The sequence below is a fragment of the Grosmannia clavigera genome (genome assembly GCF_000143105.1).
Source record: "Grosmannia clavigera kw1407 unplaced genomic scaffold GCSC_97, whole genome shotgun sequence".
NCBI lineage: Eukaryota > Fungi > Ascomycota > Sordariomycetes > Ophiostomatales > Ophiostomataceae > Leptographium > Leptographium clavigerum.
The window spans coordinates 600,903-616,390 of NW_014040560.1; the positions used below are offsets into that span (position 1 = coordinate 600,903).

The 15,488-nt window shown below is 61.2% G+C and overlaps 4 protein-coding genes across 4 annotated transcripts; 2 read left to right on the forward strand and 2 right to left on the reverse strand.

Moving 5' to 3' along the window:
- Positions 1-313: 313 nt before the first annotated feature.
- Positions 314-4,252, reverse strand: CMQ_4327 (WD repeat protein; the record flags this gene model as incomplete). The annotated part of the gene is made up of 1 exon (XM_014312483.1): positions 314-4,252. The coding sequence occupies one exon, from the start codon at positions 4,250-4,252 to the stop codon at positions 314-316; it is 3,939 nt and encodes a 1,312-aa protein (XP_014167958.1).
- A 1,658-nt stretch (positions 4,253-5,910) lies between these two features.
- Positions 5,911-8,966, reverse strand: CMQ_4472 (26S proteasome non-ATPase regulatory subunit 11; the record flags this gene model as incomplete). Its single annotated transcript, XM_014312628.1, has 5 exons — positions 5,911-6,004; positions 6,134-7,144; positions 7,572-8,574; positions 8,638-8,720; positions 8,785-8,966. The coding sequence occupies 5 exons, from the start codon at positions 8,964-8,966 to the stop codon at positions 5,911-5,913; spliced, it is 2,373 nt and encodes a 790-aa protein (XP_014168103.1).
- A 564-nt stretch (positions 8,967-9,530) lies between these two features.
- On the forward strand, positions 9,531-10,688 carry CMQ_4375 (short chain dehydrogenase reductase; the record flags this gene model as incomplete). Its single annotated transcript, XM_014312531.1, has 3 exons — positions 9,531-9,856; positions 9,880-10,000; positions 10,065-10,688. The coding sequence occupies 3 exons, from the start codon at positions 9,531-9,533 to the stop codon at positions 10,686-10,688; spliced, it is 1,071 nt and encodes a 356-aa protein (XP_014168006.1).
- A 460-nt stretch (positions 10,689-11,148) lies between these two features.
- On the forward strand, positions 11,149-14,685 carry CMQ_4317 (cysteinyl-tRNA synthetase; the record flags this gene model as incomplete). Its single annotated transcript, XM_014312473.1, has 4 exons — positions 11,149-12,558; positions 12,623-13,656; positions 13,881-13,941; positions 14,440-14,685. The coding sequence occupies 4 exons, from the start codon at positions 11,149-11,151 to the stop codon at positions 14,683-14,685; spliced, it is 2,751 nt and encodes a 916-aa protein (XP_014167948.1).
- Between the last annotated feature and the right edge of the window lie 803 nt (positions 14,686-15,488).

The window sequence follows — 15,488 nt, forward strand, 5'->3', positions numbered from 1 at the left end:
CCGGGCCGCCGCCCCTCAAAGGAGACCGAGATGTCGGCAGGGAGCGCCGCCTTGGAGACGCGAAAACGCCAGATGCTCCGTGTATCGTACAGATTGCCCTTTCCTCTCCCGAACCCAGACGCAGCCGCGTCTCTTCCCATGGCCTGTTGTGCAGCCGCACAGAGCACAAAGTGTGTTGATACAAGGTGGTATAAAACGAAAGCGGACCGACAGAAGGAAAGAAGGAGAAGATCAAGGAAAGGAATGGTCAAAGGAACAGAATGGGGAAAAGACAAATAAACAAAAGAAAAAAAAAGGTCCACGAGCAGTCGGCTCATCCTGTGTTGCCGGCTTTAGGTTCGCTGCTGTCGTCTGTGCTGTTGCTGTTGCTGCTGTGGTCGTCGTCGCCGGTTGTCTGGTCGCTGCCTGTGCCATTGGCTGTGCTGTTGGCTCTGTTGGTGCTGGCACTGTCCACACTGGCCGTACTTCCAGTACTCCCACTTTCACTCAAATTCACGCTCTCGCTCACACTCCCACTCCCACTCTCTCCATTTCCTCCATTTCCATGTCGGCCTTGTCCCCGTCGCCGTGCCGACAGTGTCCTCTTGTTCTTGGACGTCCTGTCTGCGAGGGCCTGTCGCTGTTTCTGGTGCTGCCGTTGTCTCTGCCCTCGTTCTCTCTGTCGCTCTTGCTGTCGCTCTTGCTGTCGCTCTTGCTGTTGCTCTTCCTCTCGCCGCACTCTCTCTCGCTCCTCTCGCTCCTCTCGTTCCTCCCGCTCCTTTGTCTCCTGCTGCACCCGCCACCTTTCGTCCAGCAGCACGACCAGCCGCTCCAGCTTCTCGTCCAGCTTCTCGTCCAGCAGTCCATCCAGCTTCTCGTCTAGCAGTCCGTCCAGCTGCTCGCTCACCGGCATCATCGTCGCCGTCTTGCCGTCGCGCATCGTCCGGTCGCCGAGCGCCGCCATCGTCAGCCGCAGCTCCTGGTCCAGCTCGGCCAGCGCCTCGGCCGAGACCAGCTCGCCGCTCGTCGTCGCTGTCGTCGTCGCCGCCGCCAGCCGCTTCCGATACGTCCGCAGCTGCCGACATGTCTGCTCTGTCGCCGAGCTCAGACTGCTCGGTCCCTGTGCCCCCCGCAGGTTGCTCATGCTCGGCTTCTTTCGTGCTAGGCTGCTGCTGCTGCGTCCGTTTCCGTTTCCACCAACCCCCGACATCGTGCTCATCGCCGGCAGCGACGGCCGCCGCCGCACCTTGGCCTTGGGACTGACCGCCATCGGTGGGCTCCCCGACCCGCTGCCTGCTGACGCCCGCCGCGTCATCGCGTCCTCCGTGATCGTGTCGCTGGCCGTGCCCGTGCTGCTCCCCGGCATCGGCATCGGCATCGGCATCGGCATCGGCATCGGCATCGGCATCGGCATCGGCGGCCGCGTCGACCCGCTGCTCGACGAGAGATTGTAGCGAGATGTCTTGCGCGAGAGCGACCGCGACGGCGACCGCTTGCCACTGACGCTGCCGTTGGTGCTGCCGCTGCCGCTGCCATTCTTCTCGCTGCTGCCCGTTCGCTGAAACTCGGCCAGCTCCGCCTTGGACAGCACCCGTCGCAGCGGTGGCCGCGCCAACGTCGGCAACAGCCCGCTGCCACTGCCACCACCGTCTTTGGGCGGCGACGGCTCTCGACTGCCCGATGTCCCCGGCCGTACCGGATCCCGCAGGTCTAGAGCCCAGATCATGATCGTGCCGTCGGACCCCACGCTGACTACCTTCCGACAGCCGCCCATGTCGTCCTTTCCGGCACCGCCACCATCCTCCTTGTCGTCGATAAGCGCGACCCCGTTGATCGCCTCCGTGTGGCCCCATTCGCGGTCCAGGAACGAGCCCGTCTGCGCGTCGTAGATTCGCACAGACTTGTCCGTGTTGGACAGCCCCAGCAGAAAGGCTGCCTCGCTCGGCAGACCACCAACCACACTGCTGCTTCCACTTCCACCACCCGGCATCAGCATTCCCGCTGTTGCCACCACGGCTGCCTCCTGCTTGCCGTAGATCAGCGAGTCCAGCAGTGCCGTCTCGGCCCCGCCCTCGTCGATGCACTTGAACGATGACATCAGCTTGCCCGTCGCCAGGTCGTACTGGCACACCGTCCGGTCCAGCAGCGACACGTACACCGACTTGCCCCCTGCCGCCAGCGCCATCGACGATGGCGACGCCTTGAGCGTGATCACCCGCACCGGAATCGCCGCCAGCACGTCCGGCTCGCCCTCCTTCGACACCAGCTCGTGCACCTGCATCGTCCGGTCAAACGAGCACGTGATCACCCGGTCGTCTGCCGTGAACACCACCTGCACCACCTTGGCCGAGAACTCGAGCGTCTGCAGGTGCGCCACCGTCCCGTCCTGCTGCCGGCTGAACAGCTGTGCCGTCCGGTCGCGTCCGCTCGACGCCAGCAGTAGCCGCCGCTCGTCCTCGTAGATCGAGATCGACTGACACTCTGACGCGTGCGCCTTCGTCTCCAGCACAAACTGCCGCGTCGCAAAGTCCATCACGCGCAGAATTCCCCGCCGGTCTGCCGTCACAAAAAGCTTGGCCCCTTCCGTCGCCCGCACCACGGACAGCTGGTTGACCATGTCCAGATCCGTCTCGCCTGCCGTCTGCTCCACCGGCACCTGAAATGATGCCTTGATCTCGCCCTCCAGCCCCCACAACAGCACCGTCCCCGATGCCGACCAGGTGAAGAACGCTGCGTCGGCCGCGTTCGGTGCTCCCAGCGCCTGTACCCCCAAAATTGGCTCTCCGTGCCCGGGAATCGGCATCCGCGTCACCTCTGATCCCGCATCCGTCCCGGGGACGTGCTCGATCCCCGAAAATATCTCGATCGACCGGCTCATGTCCACCGTCACCACGTGGTCCGTCAGAAAGCCCATGGCCACAAGGCCATCGTTCAAACATGTCGACTTGACCGAAGACACTTGGCTGCTGCTGCTCTGCGTCGTCGGCGACGCCGTCTCCGATCTCGTGCCCACAGAACCGGCCCCTTCCTGCCGGCACTCGCTCTCAGCCAGCAGCTCGACCAGGTCCACTGCGATCGACTGGTCCGACTTCCCGCCAACGTACACCTTCCCCTCCCGGACACACACGCATGTCACGGGGAACCCAGCATTCCGCAGCCGCACGAGCTTCGTCTGCTTCGTGGCAGACTCCAGCAGGCAGACGTCGCCCGCCTCGGAGCAGATGATCGCACGGCCAACTGCCAGCATGGCAGCACAGCTGAACGTGGCGTCGAGCAGAGAACCGAGTAGAATGTTCCGGCCCGGCAGCGTCTTGTGTTGCGACTGGCTCTGCTGCTGTTGGTGCTGCTGCTGCTGGGACATGGGCGACGAGACGCTGCCGTCGAGCGTGTATCGGCCAGGCTTGCCGGGCGAGGCACTGCTGACCGACAGGCCCTCTTCGACGCGCCAGACCTTGATGTGGCGCATGCCAAACGTGATCAACGTCGTGCTGCCGAGCCAGATCATGCCGCGCACGTACGACGTGCAGCGGTTCTGCTGGAACAGCTTGGCCGAGCCGGTGCGCGGGTCCATCTTCCAGAGGTAGAGAAAGCCATCGTTGGCCGTGCCGAGCGAGGCGAGGTAGCGCGAGTCGGCCGACCAGGCCACGGCCGTCACGCCGAAGCTGTGCTCGCTGATGCAGACGAGCGGGATGTCGGACGAGGCGTCGTCGAGGCTGAAGATGAGCACGCGGGGGGCGTAGCCGGTCTCACCGACGGCCAAGAACCGGCCGTCACGGCTCAGCGAGAGACAGGTCGCCGATTTGATGCGCTCGCGCTGCGTCCACGTCTTGCCGGATGTTGGCGAGTCGGCCCAGTCTGACAGCCCAAAGCCAGACTCGCGGTGGTGGCTGGGCGCCGCCCGGTTGCGGCTGTCGTTGGCCTTGGGCGTGCCCGTCGGCGTCGATGGAGCGTGTGACACGGGCGAGACGGAGTAGACAGGCACGGCCGATGGCCGTGCCCGATAGAAGCGCTGCCGGTAGTGGTTGCCGTGCACGTCGACGACGACGACGGCACCGCCGGCAATGTAGGCAAAGCACGAGTGCACCGTGTCGAAGCCGGTGGGCGAGCAGCAAGTAGACCCGACCACCCTCGTCAAGGAGAGTCGGGAGGTGGCGGGCAGGGATGTAGACGCATCGCGAAACGTTTGGGCGCGGCTGGGCGATCGGGGAAAACGATGCTTGTAGGGCGAGTTGGACGGCGTCAGCTTCAGTCGGTTAGAGGGAGTGGACGCCATCTTCTGCCATTGGATGCATCCGTCGGCCTGGTGGGTGTATGGCGGTGTGGCCGATGGCAGGCGATAATGCTGATAATAAGGACGATCGAGCGGCAAAATCTGACCGTTGAAAAGCGCTCAAAGCGAGAAAAAAACGAGAGAAAAAGGCGCGAGAGAAGAGGGCCGAAAGAGTGACTGGGTGCTAGGAAGGGTCAACAGCCCGATATGGGACGAACAGCAGCGAGACAGACGAGAATAAACAAGTGGGCAGAGGCTGGAAAGTTGGCACTGCTACTGGACGAAGCCGAGAGCGAACCAGAGCCGGACACGGCGCACGACTTACAGCACAATAGAAAACGAGTGAACGGGCGAGGCCAATGGCAGCAGTGAATGAAGGCGGGTTTTCGGAAAAGCCCTGCTGTTGTTGTGGTAATGATAAGAGGTCGTTTGTAGTCTCTGGTTCAAGCTGAACGCAGGAACTTCACCGGACGGCGTCCATGCGGAATCCGGTGCAGATCGAAGAGGCGCGGGGAGAGCAGAAGACTGGGTGCTGGCGAGCAGCACGCGCGATCAGCACGATCGAGAGGCAGCAGCTCGTCGAAGGCGGAGGGATAGAGGGATATTGTGGGCAGAAGAGGCCCCAGCTGGCCGATGGCCAATATGAAATGAACAGGGCAGAACAGGTCCGAGAGTGGGAGTGTCGCAAAGACGCGATGCCAACGGTCGCAGCGTTCGCATATGGCTTTCCCCGTCTCTCACGCAGCTCTTGCTGTGTATGGCCTGTGTGCCTCGTTTTGCCGTTTTGCCGTTTGGCCCTCGATTTTTTCACTCGTCGCTTGTGTTTTCCTTGTGCGTATTTTGTGTCGTCCAGGTCTAGGCAGGGGGCTGTACGAGTTCTTCGGTGGAGCAGCTCAACAGCTGGAAGGCGCCAGCGATAGCGACCGAGACCATGCTGAATCCCGTGCATGGCAGAAAATGGTAGTCGTAGACGGCAGTAATAGGGGCCTTTTTGTCTTGGGCGTTGGGTGGGCGACTCGAGCGCGGGGACGCGCCGCCGGTTTTGGAAAGCGTTGCTGTATTCGGCCTGGCTCTAGGGGTCAGTGCGCCGTCGCAGCCAATGAGAGCGCTGGGCGGCCAGCAGCAATTTATCATTTACATACTCCGTACTGTACTCCGTACAAGTAATGACCTGTCTCTGCTGGTGTTCTGGGTGAGTCTCTGCCCTTACTCTGTACGAACACGCGCAGCATTTGCGCAAGATCGCCGGACCAGCAGCAGCTTGCACCACGAGGTCTCGGCAGCGCATTCAGCTGTCGCCATCGTACCAGCAGACGAGTGCGCTCTTTGTACGCATCCAAAGGTGGTATGGGACCTGGCTGAGCGACAGGGATGCCTAATCGGCCTAGCTGGTGCTTCATTAAACCTATCGCATGTCTCACAGGCTGCTTATCGGCGATGTGCGAGCAAAACACGTTCGTCCACTGTCTCGCAACTCGGTCCCGAGTTCATGACGATCTGCAGGTCCGAGAACAAGACAAGTAGTGATTTTGTTGTCTCTGCTGTCATTCCAAGTCCATATCTGGCCCAAGCCTATTCATCACCAGGGCCTTTTGCAAACAGCCATGCAGACGACTCGGACTCGTCGTTCTGCGGCTCTCACTGCAGCCGCATCTTTCGGCCTAGACTCTGCGTGCGTCCTCTTCTGGGTCTGTCCGTCTCTGGCTCGGCTGACCGACGGCTACGACCTGCAGCAGCTTCTTCTCGTTCATCGGTCTGGACACGACTTCCTCCCTTCTCGTTCTCTCGTCTCCCTCTCTCTCATTTTCCTCCTCGTCTCTCCCTCTCTCCACCCTCTCCACCCCCTCGCCCCCCTCCAACTGCCGCTGACGTCGGCCTGCCCACGACGAGTCCCGCCGGATCCCCTCGGCCTGCCACCGCTTCGGCGGCTTCCGTCCCAGCGCCGCCCACCGCGCCCACACCTGCTTGCCGCGCCTAAACCAGCGTTCCTGTCGGTCCTCTTCCTCGGCCGGCTGCGGCTGCCACTTGCTCTTGAGAATGCGTCGTACCACCTCCGCCGACACCATAAAGTGTTTGGCCAGCGCCGGCGTCGTGTACACGTCCGGGAACTGCCGGTGCAGCGCCCGGATGCCCTCGAGCGCGTCCGGCGACAGCCTCTTGCGTGGCTGCCAGCCGTCGGGGAACTTGTCCTGGAGCGCACGCTTCTGGATCTTCCAGCTTGGGATGCGCGGTGGCAGCGTCGATGGTGATGGCCGTGGTGACCGTGGTGACCGTGGCGATCGTGATGAATCTGATGGCTCTGATGACTCTGACCATGATGGCTCTGACCGCAAAGCGGCAGAGCTGGCAAGGCGCCGCTCTGCACGCTGGGCGTCGGTCCATCTTGGCTTTTTGACCCGCTTCTTCTCTGCCGGCTCAGCCCCTGCATCTCCTGCTGCTGTGTCCTCGGGCAACTCCTCGTGTATGATGCTGTCACCCGCAACAGGCGCCTCGCCAGCAGCAGCCTCGGAGACGGTCGACGTCTCTGCTGCCGCTCCCAAAGCAGCTCGTGCCGCCTCCGCTTCCTGCTGCTTTCGCAGCTTTTTCCTCCTGTGCTTCCCTGGCATTTGTGCACCGGCCACAGCCTGCTGCCTCGTCGTTCCGCCTGGCTCTACCATCGAGACAGGATCGGTTGACGCTGGTGGCGCCGCCAACTCGACACCGCCCACGGCTGCACTTGCGCCGTCCGTCGCAAGATATGAGTGCGCCTGTCTGTCTGGCTGCAGCGCCGCGACAACGAGCGGCCGCCGTGCTATGGGTCGAAGCGCATAGCGAGCTATGTTGGCACTATTGCTTGGTCGCCCGGGCAGCCCGCTGAGCCGTCGCCATTGCTGTGTGGTGGGGGGACCGATAAGACTGCTGATGAATATCCGGAGAGCAGACGTACGGCAGGCACAGCGTGTCGTGTTCATGGCAGCCCGAACAAATCTCTCTCGACGTCGTTCTGCTGTGACCGGCAGAAAAGGCGACGACGAAAAAATTGAGTACTGGCGTGTTATGCAGAACCGTTATCGCTATCGGTAACCCCGTTATAGCGCCAACGAGCGCCGCTGTTGGAAGCTCGCTTCTTATTGGAGCCTGGGATCAAGTTCTACGGAATGGGTGGTCTTGTCTCTGCCTATGCACTGGCCGAGCCATCGAATGGTTGGGTAGATTGACAAAACGCCTCAAGCGATCTCTCTATGCCAGTACTAATACACGACAATCTCAGCTGCCTCTTTGACGGCAACTTGCCCCATTCGCCTCCGCGTGTCTCCGCGGGCGTTGCCTTCCGGCCACTCACTCCAGCTGCGAGGCCTGGTTTGTGTACAGCACATCGACGACGTTGCTCAGCTTCTCAATGGTGGCCAGTGCAGCGTCGTATCCCTCGTCGCGCTCCGTCTCGTCGTAGATGATCAGGCAGCCGGCGCCCTGGTCGAGCACGCCGATGATGACCTTGTCGAGAATCATCTGCGACAGTTTGCGCTCAACCTGCTGGGTGTCGAGGCCGACCATGTGGGCAATGTGCTCGATCTCGACGCGCGAGAAGGGCTCGATCACCTTGACCAGGTTCTGCTCCAGCATGGCGTCGTAGAGACGGCGCAGGTGGTTGCGCACAAAGGCGTCGCTGCCGAGCTCGTAGCGGTACGTGGCCAGAGCGCGCTCGTACTCCTCCAGCGAGCGGTTCGCGTGGGCCCGCGCGATGGCTTTCATGGCCTCGAGGCTCTGGCCCGCGTACTTGACCGCCTGCTTGGACGCCATCAGCTGGTTCACGTCGTCGGCTAGGTTGAGCATGATCTTGCAGAGCAGCATGTACTGCAGGGCCGCTGTCGCCTTGGCCGGCTCGTCCTGCGTGTGGTAGCCGTCCAGGGCCTCGATGAAGTAGCTGAACGCTGTGTTGAAGTCCTTATCTTCCGCATGCAGCATGCCCGACTGCATGTCCAGGTTCGCCTGCAGCAGCGGCGGCGTGTAGACGGACGCCGCGCTCGTGCGCGCACTCGTCAACGCGGCCCTCGCCTTGGACACGTTGCCCAGCGCGTGGTACACGCGCGACTCCAATAGCTGCACCTCCACCAGCACCAGCTTGTCGTCCAGCCGCTTCAGCTCCCGCAACAGCCCGTTGATCAGCGTCAGCGCATCGTAGTGCGCCTGCTTCGCCATGTACAACGCCACCAGCCGTGTCTCCAGGTTCTGCCGCAGGAAGCCGCGGCGCTCCGACGTCGCCCATTCTATGCAGGACTTGGTCACGGCAATCTGTGTGTCGGTCGTGTTGGGTATCTCGCGGAAGAGGTCGAGCAGCTGGCGCACTGGATGGCGGATATGTGTGAGCGACATCTACTGGAGAGGGAGGGGGACGCAGCCATCCATACCCAGCTTGGCAGTTTTTGCCTTTGCAAACGACGAGAGCACTGTCCGGCTCCGCGTTACCAGCTCAACAAGCTCGGTCGTGTTTCTGTGAGCTGTCAGAATTCGACTAGTCCTCACCTGCCACATGCGCAGCTCTTCTGTAGACTGACTTTTGATCCCGGTACAGCTCTCCCAGGCTGATCAGCGCCGTCTCGTACTCCCGGATGGCGGCATCTGACGTGACGGACGGCGTCTTTGAGATGATATCCTTGTAGATCGACTCGCTCTTTGCTGGATTGGAGACGGCCAGCTTCTTGGCCTCTTGCACCCGCTCGGAGTCGCCAGCGGCCATTGTGGTCGGATGGGGGGATGGACGAGTACTTGGAATTGGTACGGCGAGGGTAAATTGTCTGGATTGAGCAGACTGAGAGCCGCTGTCCAAAAATTTGATTCGTGCAGAGGCGGCCGCACTGTTCGCAGCTGGTGTCGCGGTGACGGGGATGGGCAGCTTGATGAGGTCGACGATCGAGGCGGGCTGAAGAGCTCTTGCCCCAGGTTGCAACGGACGCGAAGCCCATTTGCCTGGCCGGACACACCGCCACATGTGGGCGGCTAATGTGTGGCGTCGAATTCTAGATCGGTCCTGATTGGATGGCCAGACACAGGGGCTCTGGAGCTTGCCGTTCCACTGGCCCCTCTTCGAAACATGTCCAGGGGCTCTACGTTCCGAGATTCAGGCCACTTCAGTTGCGACGAACAGAGCTGCGACCCTGGCGAGTCTTTATAAAGGTGCCGGAGCTCCTCCCGTTTTCTGTCCTAACGGTCTTTGCTCCATACCGCCTAACTGCGAGCTCTCTCTCCTGCTCTTTGCTTCTCGAATTCTCTCTGTTCCTCTTCTCCTCTGCTCTCGACCGCCATGGACGCTTTCGAGCGCCCGCCTCAGCGCGATTCGTGGTTTGCACCAATCTCGATCGACCTCGTCCTCAAGGTCCTCTATGTCACATTTTTCCACCCGTTCGTGGCATGGCTCATCCCATTGTGCTTCCGCGCCGAGCACATGGGCTGGGAAGCCACGCCGATGCGCGTTTCCATCGTCTATGCCATTTTCATCACGACATGCTGGGTGCTGAGCGCTTTCAACAAGCGTGTTGCTTTTGGCACCCCACGCTCTGTCGACCTTAGCGAGGAGGTCATCGTCATTACTGGAGGCGCAAGCGGGCTGGGCCTGCTGATTGCAGAGGTGTACGGCATTGTCGTGGCGCGAGCGTGGCCGTGTTGGATATCAAGGAGATGTCCAACGGCGAGGCACGCGGCGTGTCGTTCTACAAGTGCGACGTCACCGACAGGGAGCAGGTGGCTAAGTGTGCTGCGGAGATCGAGAAGGATGTAAGTCATGTCCGGCGCTTCTGGAAGTGAGAGGACTTGATGCTGACTCTTGCGATTGGCACAGCTCGGATGCCCGACCGTTCTGATCAACAACGCGGCCGTCGTGAATGGCAAGAAGCTGCTCGACATGGACTTTGCCGACGTCGAGAAGAGCATCCTGACGAACCTCCTGTCGCACTTTTACACGCTCAAGACGTTCATCCCCGGCATTGTGCGCGGCGGCCAGGGCGGCACGATCGTGACGATCTCGAGCGTCATTGGCGAGGTCGGGGCGGCGTATCTGACCGACTACGCAGCTTCCAAGGCCGGACTTGTTGCGCTGCACCGGTCGCTGACGGCCGAGCTCAAGGCTGACCACCCGGACATTCGCACGGTGCTGGTGACGCTGGGCCAGCTGAGCACGCCGCTCTTCTACGGTGTCCAGACGCCCAACTCGTTCATGGCGCCGGTGGTGGAGCCGGTGGACGTGGCCAAGGAGATCATCGCTGCCATTGACAACGGCAAGGCCGAGTTCATCGGCATGCCGTTCTATGCCCGTTGGATCGACTGGTACAGCGTGATGCCGGTGGGTCTGCAGCAGATCGTGCGGTGGATCGCGGGCGTGGACACGGCAATGAAGTCGTTTATCGGGCAGAAGGCCGGCAGCAGCAGTGAGAAGAAGAGCGACATGCTCATCGAGACGCTGTGATGCGGCCGCAGGTATCGTTGACTGCTGCTGGCCGGCGTCTTGAAATGGCGATACTATAAACCGAGCACCAATACTCCGTATAATTTGACATATAAATGATACATAATAATTTTGGAGTGCTGTGTCTCGTATAAAGCCTAGGCTTTAGCGGTCGCTCTTGCCTAAAGGCCGGAAGGATCATCAAAAAACCGACCGACTTGGCAATTGTGCCATTTTGCGGGGTTCTCGTCAACCTGTCGCAAAGAGCTAAATTTGGAGTCACAGTATTCGAAATTACGACGTACGACGACGGCGCAAATTCCATCTGGTGACATACACCTCCGCGAGCTGGATGCACCCTCCCCGACTGTTGTCTGTATCAGTACGGAGGCTGCTTCGCCCTTGTTCCGCGCGATATCTCTCTCAGACGAGAACAAGACCGGTTTTTGTCGAGCCTCTGCGCCTCTGCAGCACATACACGATGGCGGTCAACGCGGCGGCCAGCAGGGCCGGGATCGCGGTGCACAACTCGCTCAAGCCCGGGACGCCGGTGCACTTTGAGCCCAAGCAGGAGGACACGGTGACGTGGTACTCGTGCGGGCCAACAGTGTACGATCTCAGCCACATGGGTCATGCACGCAACTACGTGTCGACAGACGTGATCCGGCGGATTCTGCGGGACTACTTTGGCTACAAGGTGCAGTTCATCATGAACATCACGGACGTGGACGACAAGATCATCATCAAGGCACGGCGCAAGCGGCTCTTGGACCTGGAGCGCGAGAAGACGTACACGGCCGAGCAGCGGCACGCGCTAGGCTCGGCAGCCTTCCAGGCGTACGCAGCAGCGAACCTGCCGCTGCTGCTAACGGGCTACGCAGGGCCGGTGGGGCTGAGCGAAGCCATCTATGCGGAGCGGCGGGACGCAGTGTACGGGGCGGTGCTGGCGGGCGGCACGCTCACGGGCGAGGGCCGGGCAGGCGATGCGGAGGCCAAGACGAAGATGCATGTGGCCAACATGGACTCGGCGGCACGCGGACTCCAGAGCGGCACGGTATTCGAAGCGGCGGAGGAGGTGCTGCTGCCGTACCTAGACTCGCTGTACAAGGAGACGATCGACACGAGCGACCAGACCATGTTCACGGACCTGACGCAGGCGATGGAGAAGGCGTTCACGGACGACATGGACGCGCTTAACGTGCTGCGGCCAGACGCGGTGACGCGGGTGACGGAGTACGTGCCGCAGATCGTGGCGTTCACAAAAGGCATCATCGACAAGGGGTTTGCGTACGAGGCGAACGGATCGGTGTACTTTGACATTGAGGCGTTTGAGCGGGCGGGCAACACGTACGCGCGGCTGCGACCGGAGAGCAAGAATGACAAGGCGCTGCAGGAGGAGGGCGAAGGGTCGCTGTCGAAGAGCCTAGCGGGCAAGCGGCGGGCGGGCGACTTTGCACTGTGGAAGAGATCGAAGCCGGGAGAGCCGTTCTGGGCGAGTCCGTGGGGGGCTGGGCGGCCGGGCTGGCACATTGAGTGCTCGGTGATGGCGTCGGACAAGCTGGGCGAGCAGATGGACATCCACTCGGGAGGTATCGACCTGGCGTTCCCGCATCACGACAACGAGCTGGCGCAGAGCGAGGCCTTCTTCCACCGGCCAGGCGCGGGCGAGCACAGCTGGGTGCGGTACTTCTTGCACATGGGTCATCTTTCGATTGCCGGGTCCAAGATGTCCAAGTCGCTCAAAAACTTCCAGACGATCCAGGACGCGCTGGAGACGGGCTACACGGCCCGCAGCATGCGTATTGTGTTTATGCTGAGCCGGTGGAACGACGGGCTGGAGGTGTCGCCGGACATGCGGAAGCAGGCGAGCAGCTGGGAGAACACGCTGGATGTGAGTGTTTTTGGCGGGTTTTGTTTGTGTGATTACGTGTTTGTAATTCGTGCTAACCGACTAGAACTTCTTCACCAACATCAAGGCCCGACTGGCCGAGACCAGGACAGGAACGATGACGAGCAAGGTGCAGAGCCTGTCCCTGCAGGACGGTCTGACGGCAGAGCTGGAGCAGGCACAACAGGACCTGGACGCGGCGCTGCGCAACTCGTTTGACACGCCGGGAGCGATGCAGGTGATTCTGCGGGTAGTTCGCAGTGCCAACGTGGCGATGAGCGAGGCAGGAGCAGACCTGGGACCGGTGGAGGCGGTGGCGCACTGGGTGACCAAGGTGGTGGGCATCTTCGGCCTGGACGCGAACGCGCAGCCGCCATACGAGGGCCGTGTGGGCTGGGGGCCGGCGAATCCGACAAAGACGACGGCTGGACAGGACGTGGACCCGAAGACGGCCGTGCAGCCCTACGCGACAACGTACGCCAAGGTGCGAGCCGAGGTGACCGGTCTAGTCGAGGCGGCGGGGGGCTCGCTGGCCGAGGTGCAGGCACTGCTGCAAGCCCAAGAGCCAGAGGCGGAGTTTGCGGCGCTGGCCGACAGCCAAGAACAGAACGTGGAGTGGCTGGCGCTGCCGTATCTGCGGGCGATTTCGGGACTGCGCGACACGCTGCGACGGGAAGCAGCAGCGACAGGCGCAGAGACGAAACAGCAGGTGCTTGCGCTCAGCGACCGGATCCGCGACTACGACATGGCCGAGCTGGGCGTGCAGCTAGATGACCAGCCGGAGCGGCCGAGCCTGATCAAGATTGTGCCAGCAGCGCGGCTGGTAGCGGCACGCGAGGAGAAGGCGGCAGCAGCGGCCGAGAAAGCACGGCTCAAAGCGGAGGCACAGCGGGCACGCGACCAGGCCGAGGCCGACAAGTGGCTCCGGGCCAAGGTGACGCCGCAGGCACTCTTCCGCAGCTCGGAGGCGTACGGGGCGTGGGATGCGGACGGGCTGCCGACGAAGCTGGCAGACGGTAGCGATGTGCCGAAGACGCAGCAGAAGCGGCTGAAGAAGGAGTGGGATCGACAGAAGAAGCTGCACGACTCATACGTGGAGAAGTTTGGGGGGGAGGGGGGGAGAGAAGAGATGTGAGAGGGGAAGAAAGAGGGGAGGAGAGAGAGGAAGAGAGAGAGGAAGAGAGAGAGGGAAGAGAAGGCGAGAGGCGAGATGTGTGATGGTAAAGCCGGTGGAGGAGGTGAGAAGCGAGATGAGAGGTGAGATGAGATGAGAGACGAATGAGAAGCCCAGACAAGTGCTAATTGGCAGACGTACTGTCGATCAGCATCCAAAAGAAAAGAAACAACAATGCACAGATAACAGCAGACCAGGATCCAACAGCAGGGGTACGTATGCAGCAGCCCTGCAAGCATCTGAGGAGCGGTTATCTGCTTGCGAGTATGAGTACACTGTAACACTCCAATCGGGACATAGTAAGCCGGAAGTATCTTCCTACATAGTATGTATCTTACATGCATGTCGTGCCAAGACCTGGAGGTGGTGGAGTCCCCGACTTTCGTGATAAGGCGAAGAGGACGTGCAAGGGCGTGGGGAAGAATATCTCTCCGCGCAGGCGCCGTCGAAGGACTCGTGGCAATCCTTGCAGGGCACAAAGTACGGAGTCCTCGCATAGAGGATAGCAGATGCATAGGAGGTATACGAGTACATTGTACGGAGAAGGCTCACATTGGTGCTTTCCCTTTTTGCCGTGTCTGCTCCTTCCCCTTTCCCGTTCGACCTCACCGTCTTTCGCCTTTTCCCTTTTCCCTTTTCCCTTTTCGCTCTGTCCGCCGTCTCACTCTCAGCTCATGCATGTGATCACGCCTCGGCGGTCACTCGAACAGCCGGTCCTGCACGACGGCAAGACAGGTAGCAGCTGCCAGCCGCAGCCTGCAGCTACGACCTTGCTCGTCTCACCTCAGCATCTCAGCATCTCATCACCGTGCGGCTCTGACGGCCTGTCCGACAGCCGGCTGCGGATCTGCCCTCGTCCACGCAGCGCCTGTCTGGCCACTCGCAGCACTGCCGTGTACGTAATGAATACGGACTGCTGGCACATGCGATGTGGTAGCGTCCTTGCGGCAGTCTAGATCGCCGGGATGATGCGCGACGTACGTCGTACGTCGTACGCGCAGACAGCTCACGGGAATACGGGCGTACGAGTACAGCGTACGACAGAACCGCTCGGCTCCGAGAGGTGCAGACCAGCCAGCGTGCCGATGCCCTTGCACGGAGCAGACACTTCAGCCGGCCAGAGACGGATAGCGACCGGGATTCCAGCCGCTCCTTCGTCCCCTTTCATCTCTTCTGGCTAGCCGGTCTCTCCACCGGCACGCCCATCCCGCGTTTCCTTGACCCATGCAAACACAAAAGAGGGCCAGCCACCAAATGGTCGTCCGTTCCCTTATCTCGGATGTATCTCTGCACTTGGCCTCGGGCCAATCAGCGCACGCGCCCAGAGACGGCCGCTAGCCCTCAAATTACGGCACCGCACGACCCTCTAATCTGGAACCAGGAAAGCTGATCGAGAGAGATAAACAGTAGGCGGAAAAAAAGAAGAAAAAAAGAAAGAAAAACACTGGGTCGGCCAGCGGATGCGCTGCTCACTTGGTCAATGGATCCTCCTCCTCTCCGTGCACCCCCGCGGGCCGTCTGCCATGTGTCTGGTCTTGAGAGAGTTCCCTCTACCTACGAGTAGTCCTATGTACGTACAGCGGCTAGGAGGTGAGATAGCAACGCGCATCGTGACTGGTCACACGCCGTCTGCATGGGAAGATACTCGCGCTCCGCGCGCCGTCTTCGTAGAGAATACTGCGAGCCCTTGTTGTGCCCGCCGGAATTATCTCTGGGACCCTGGAGCCTTCGATGGGGCTCATTTTGGTCTTCTGCTCAC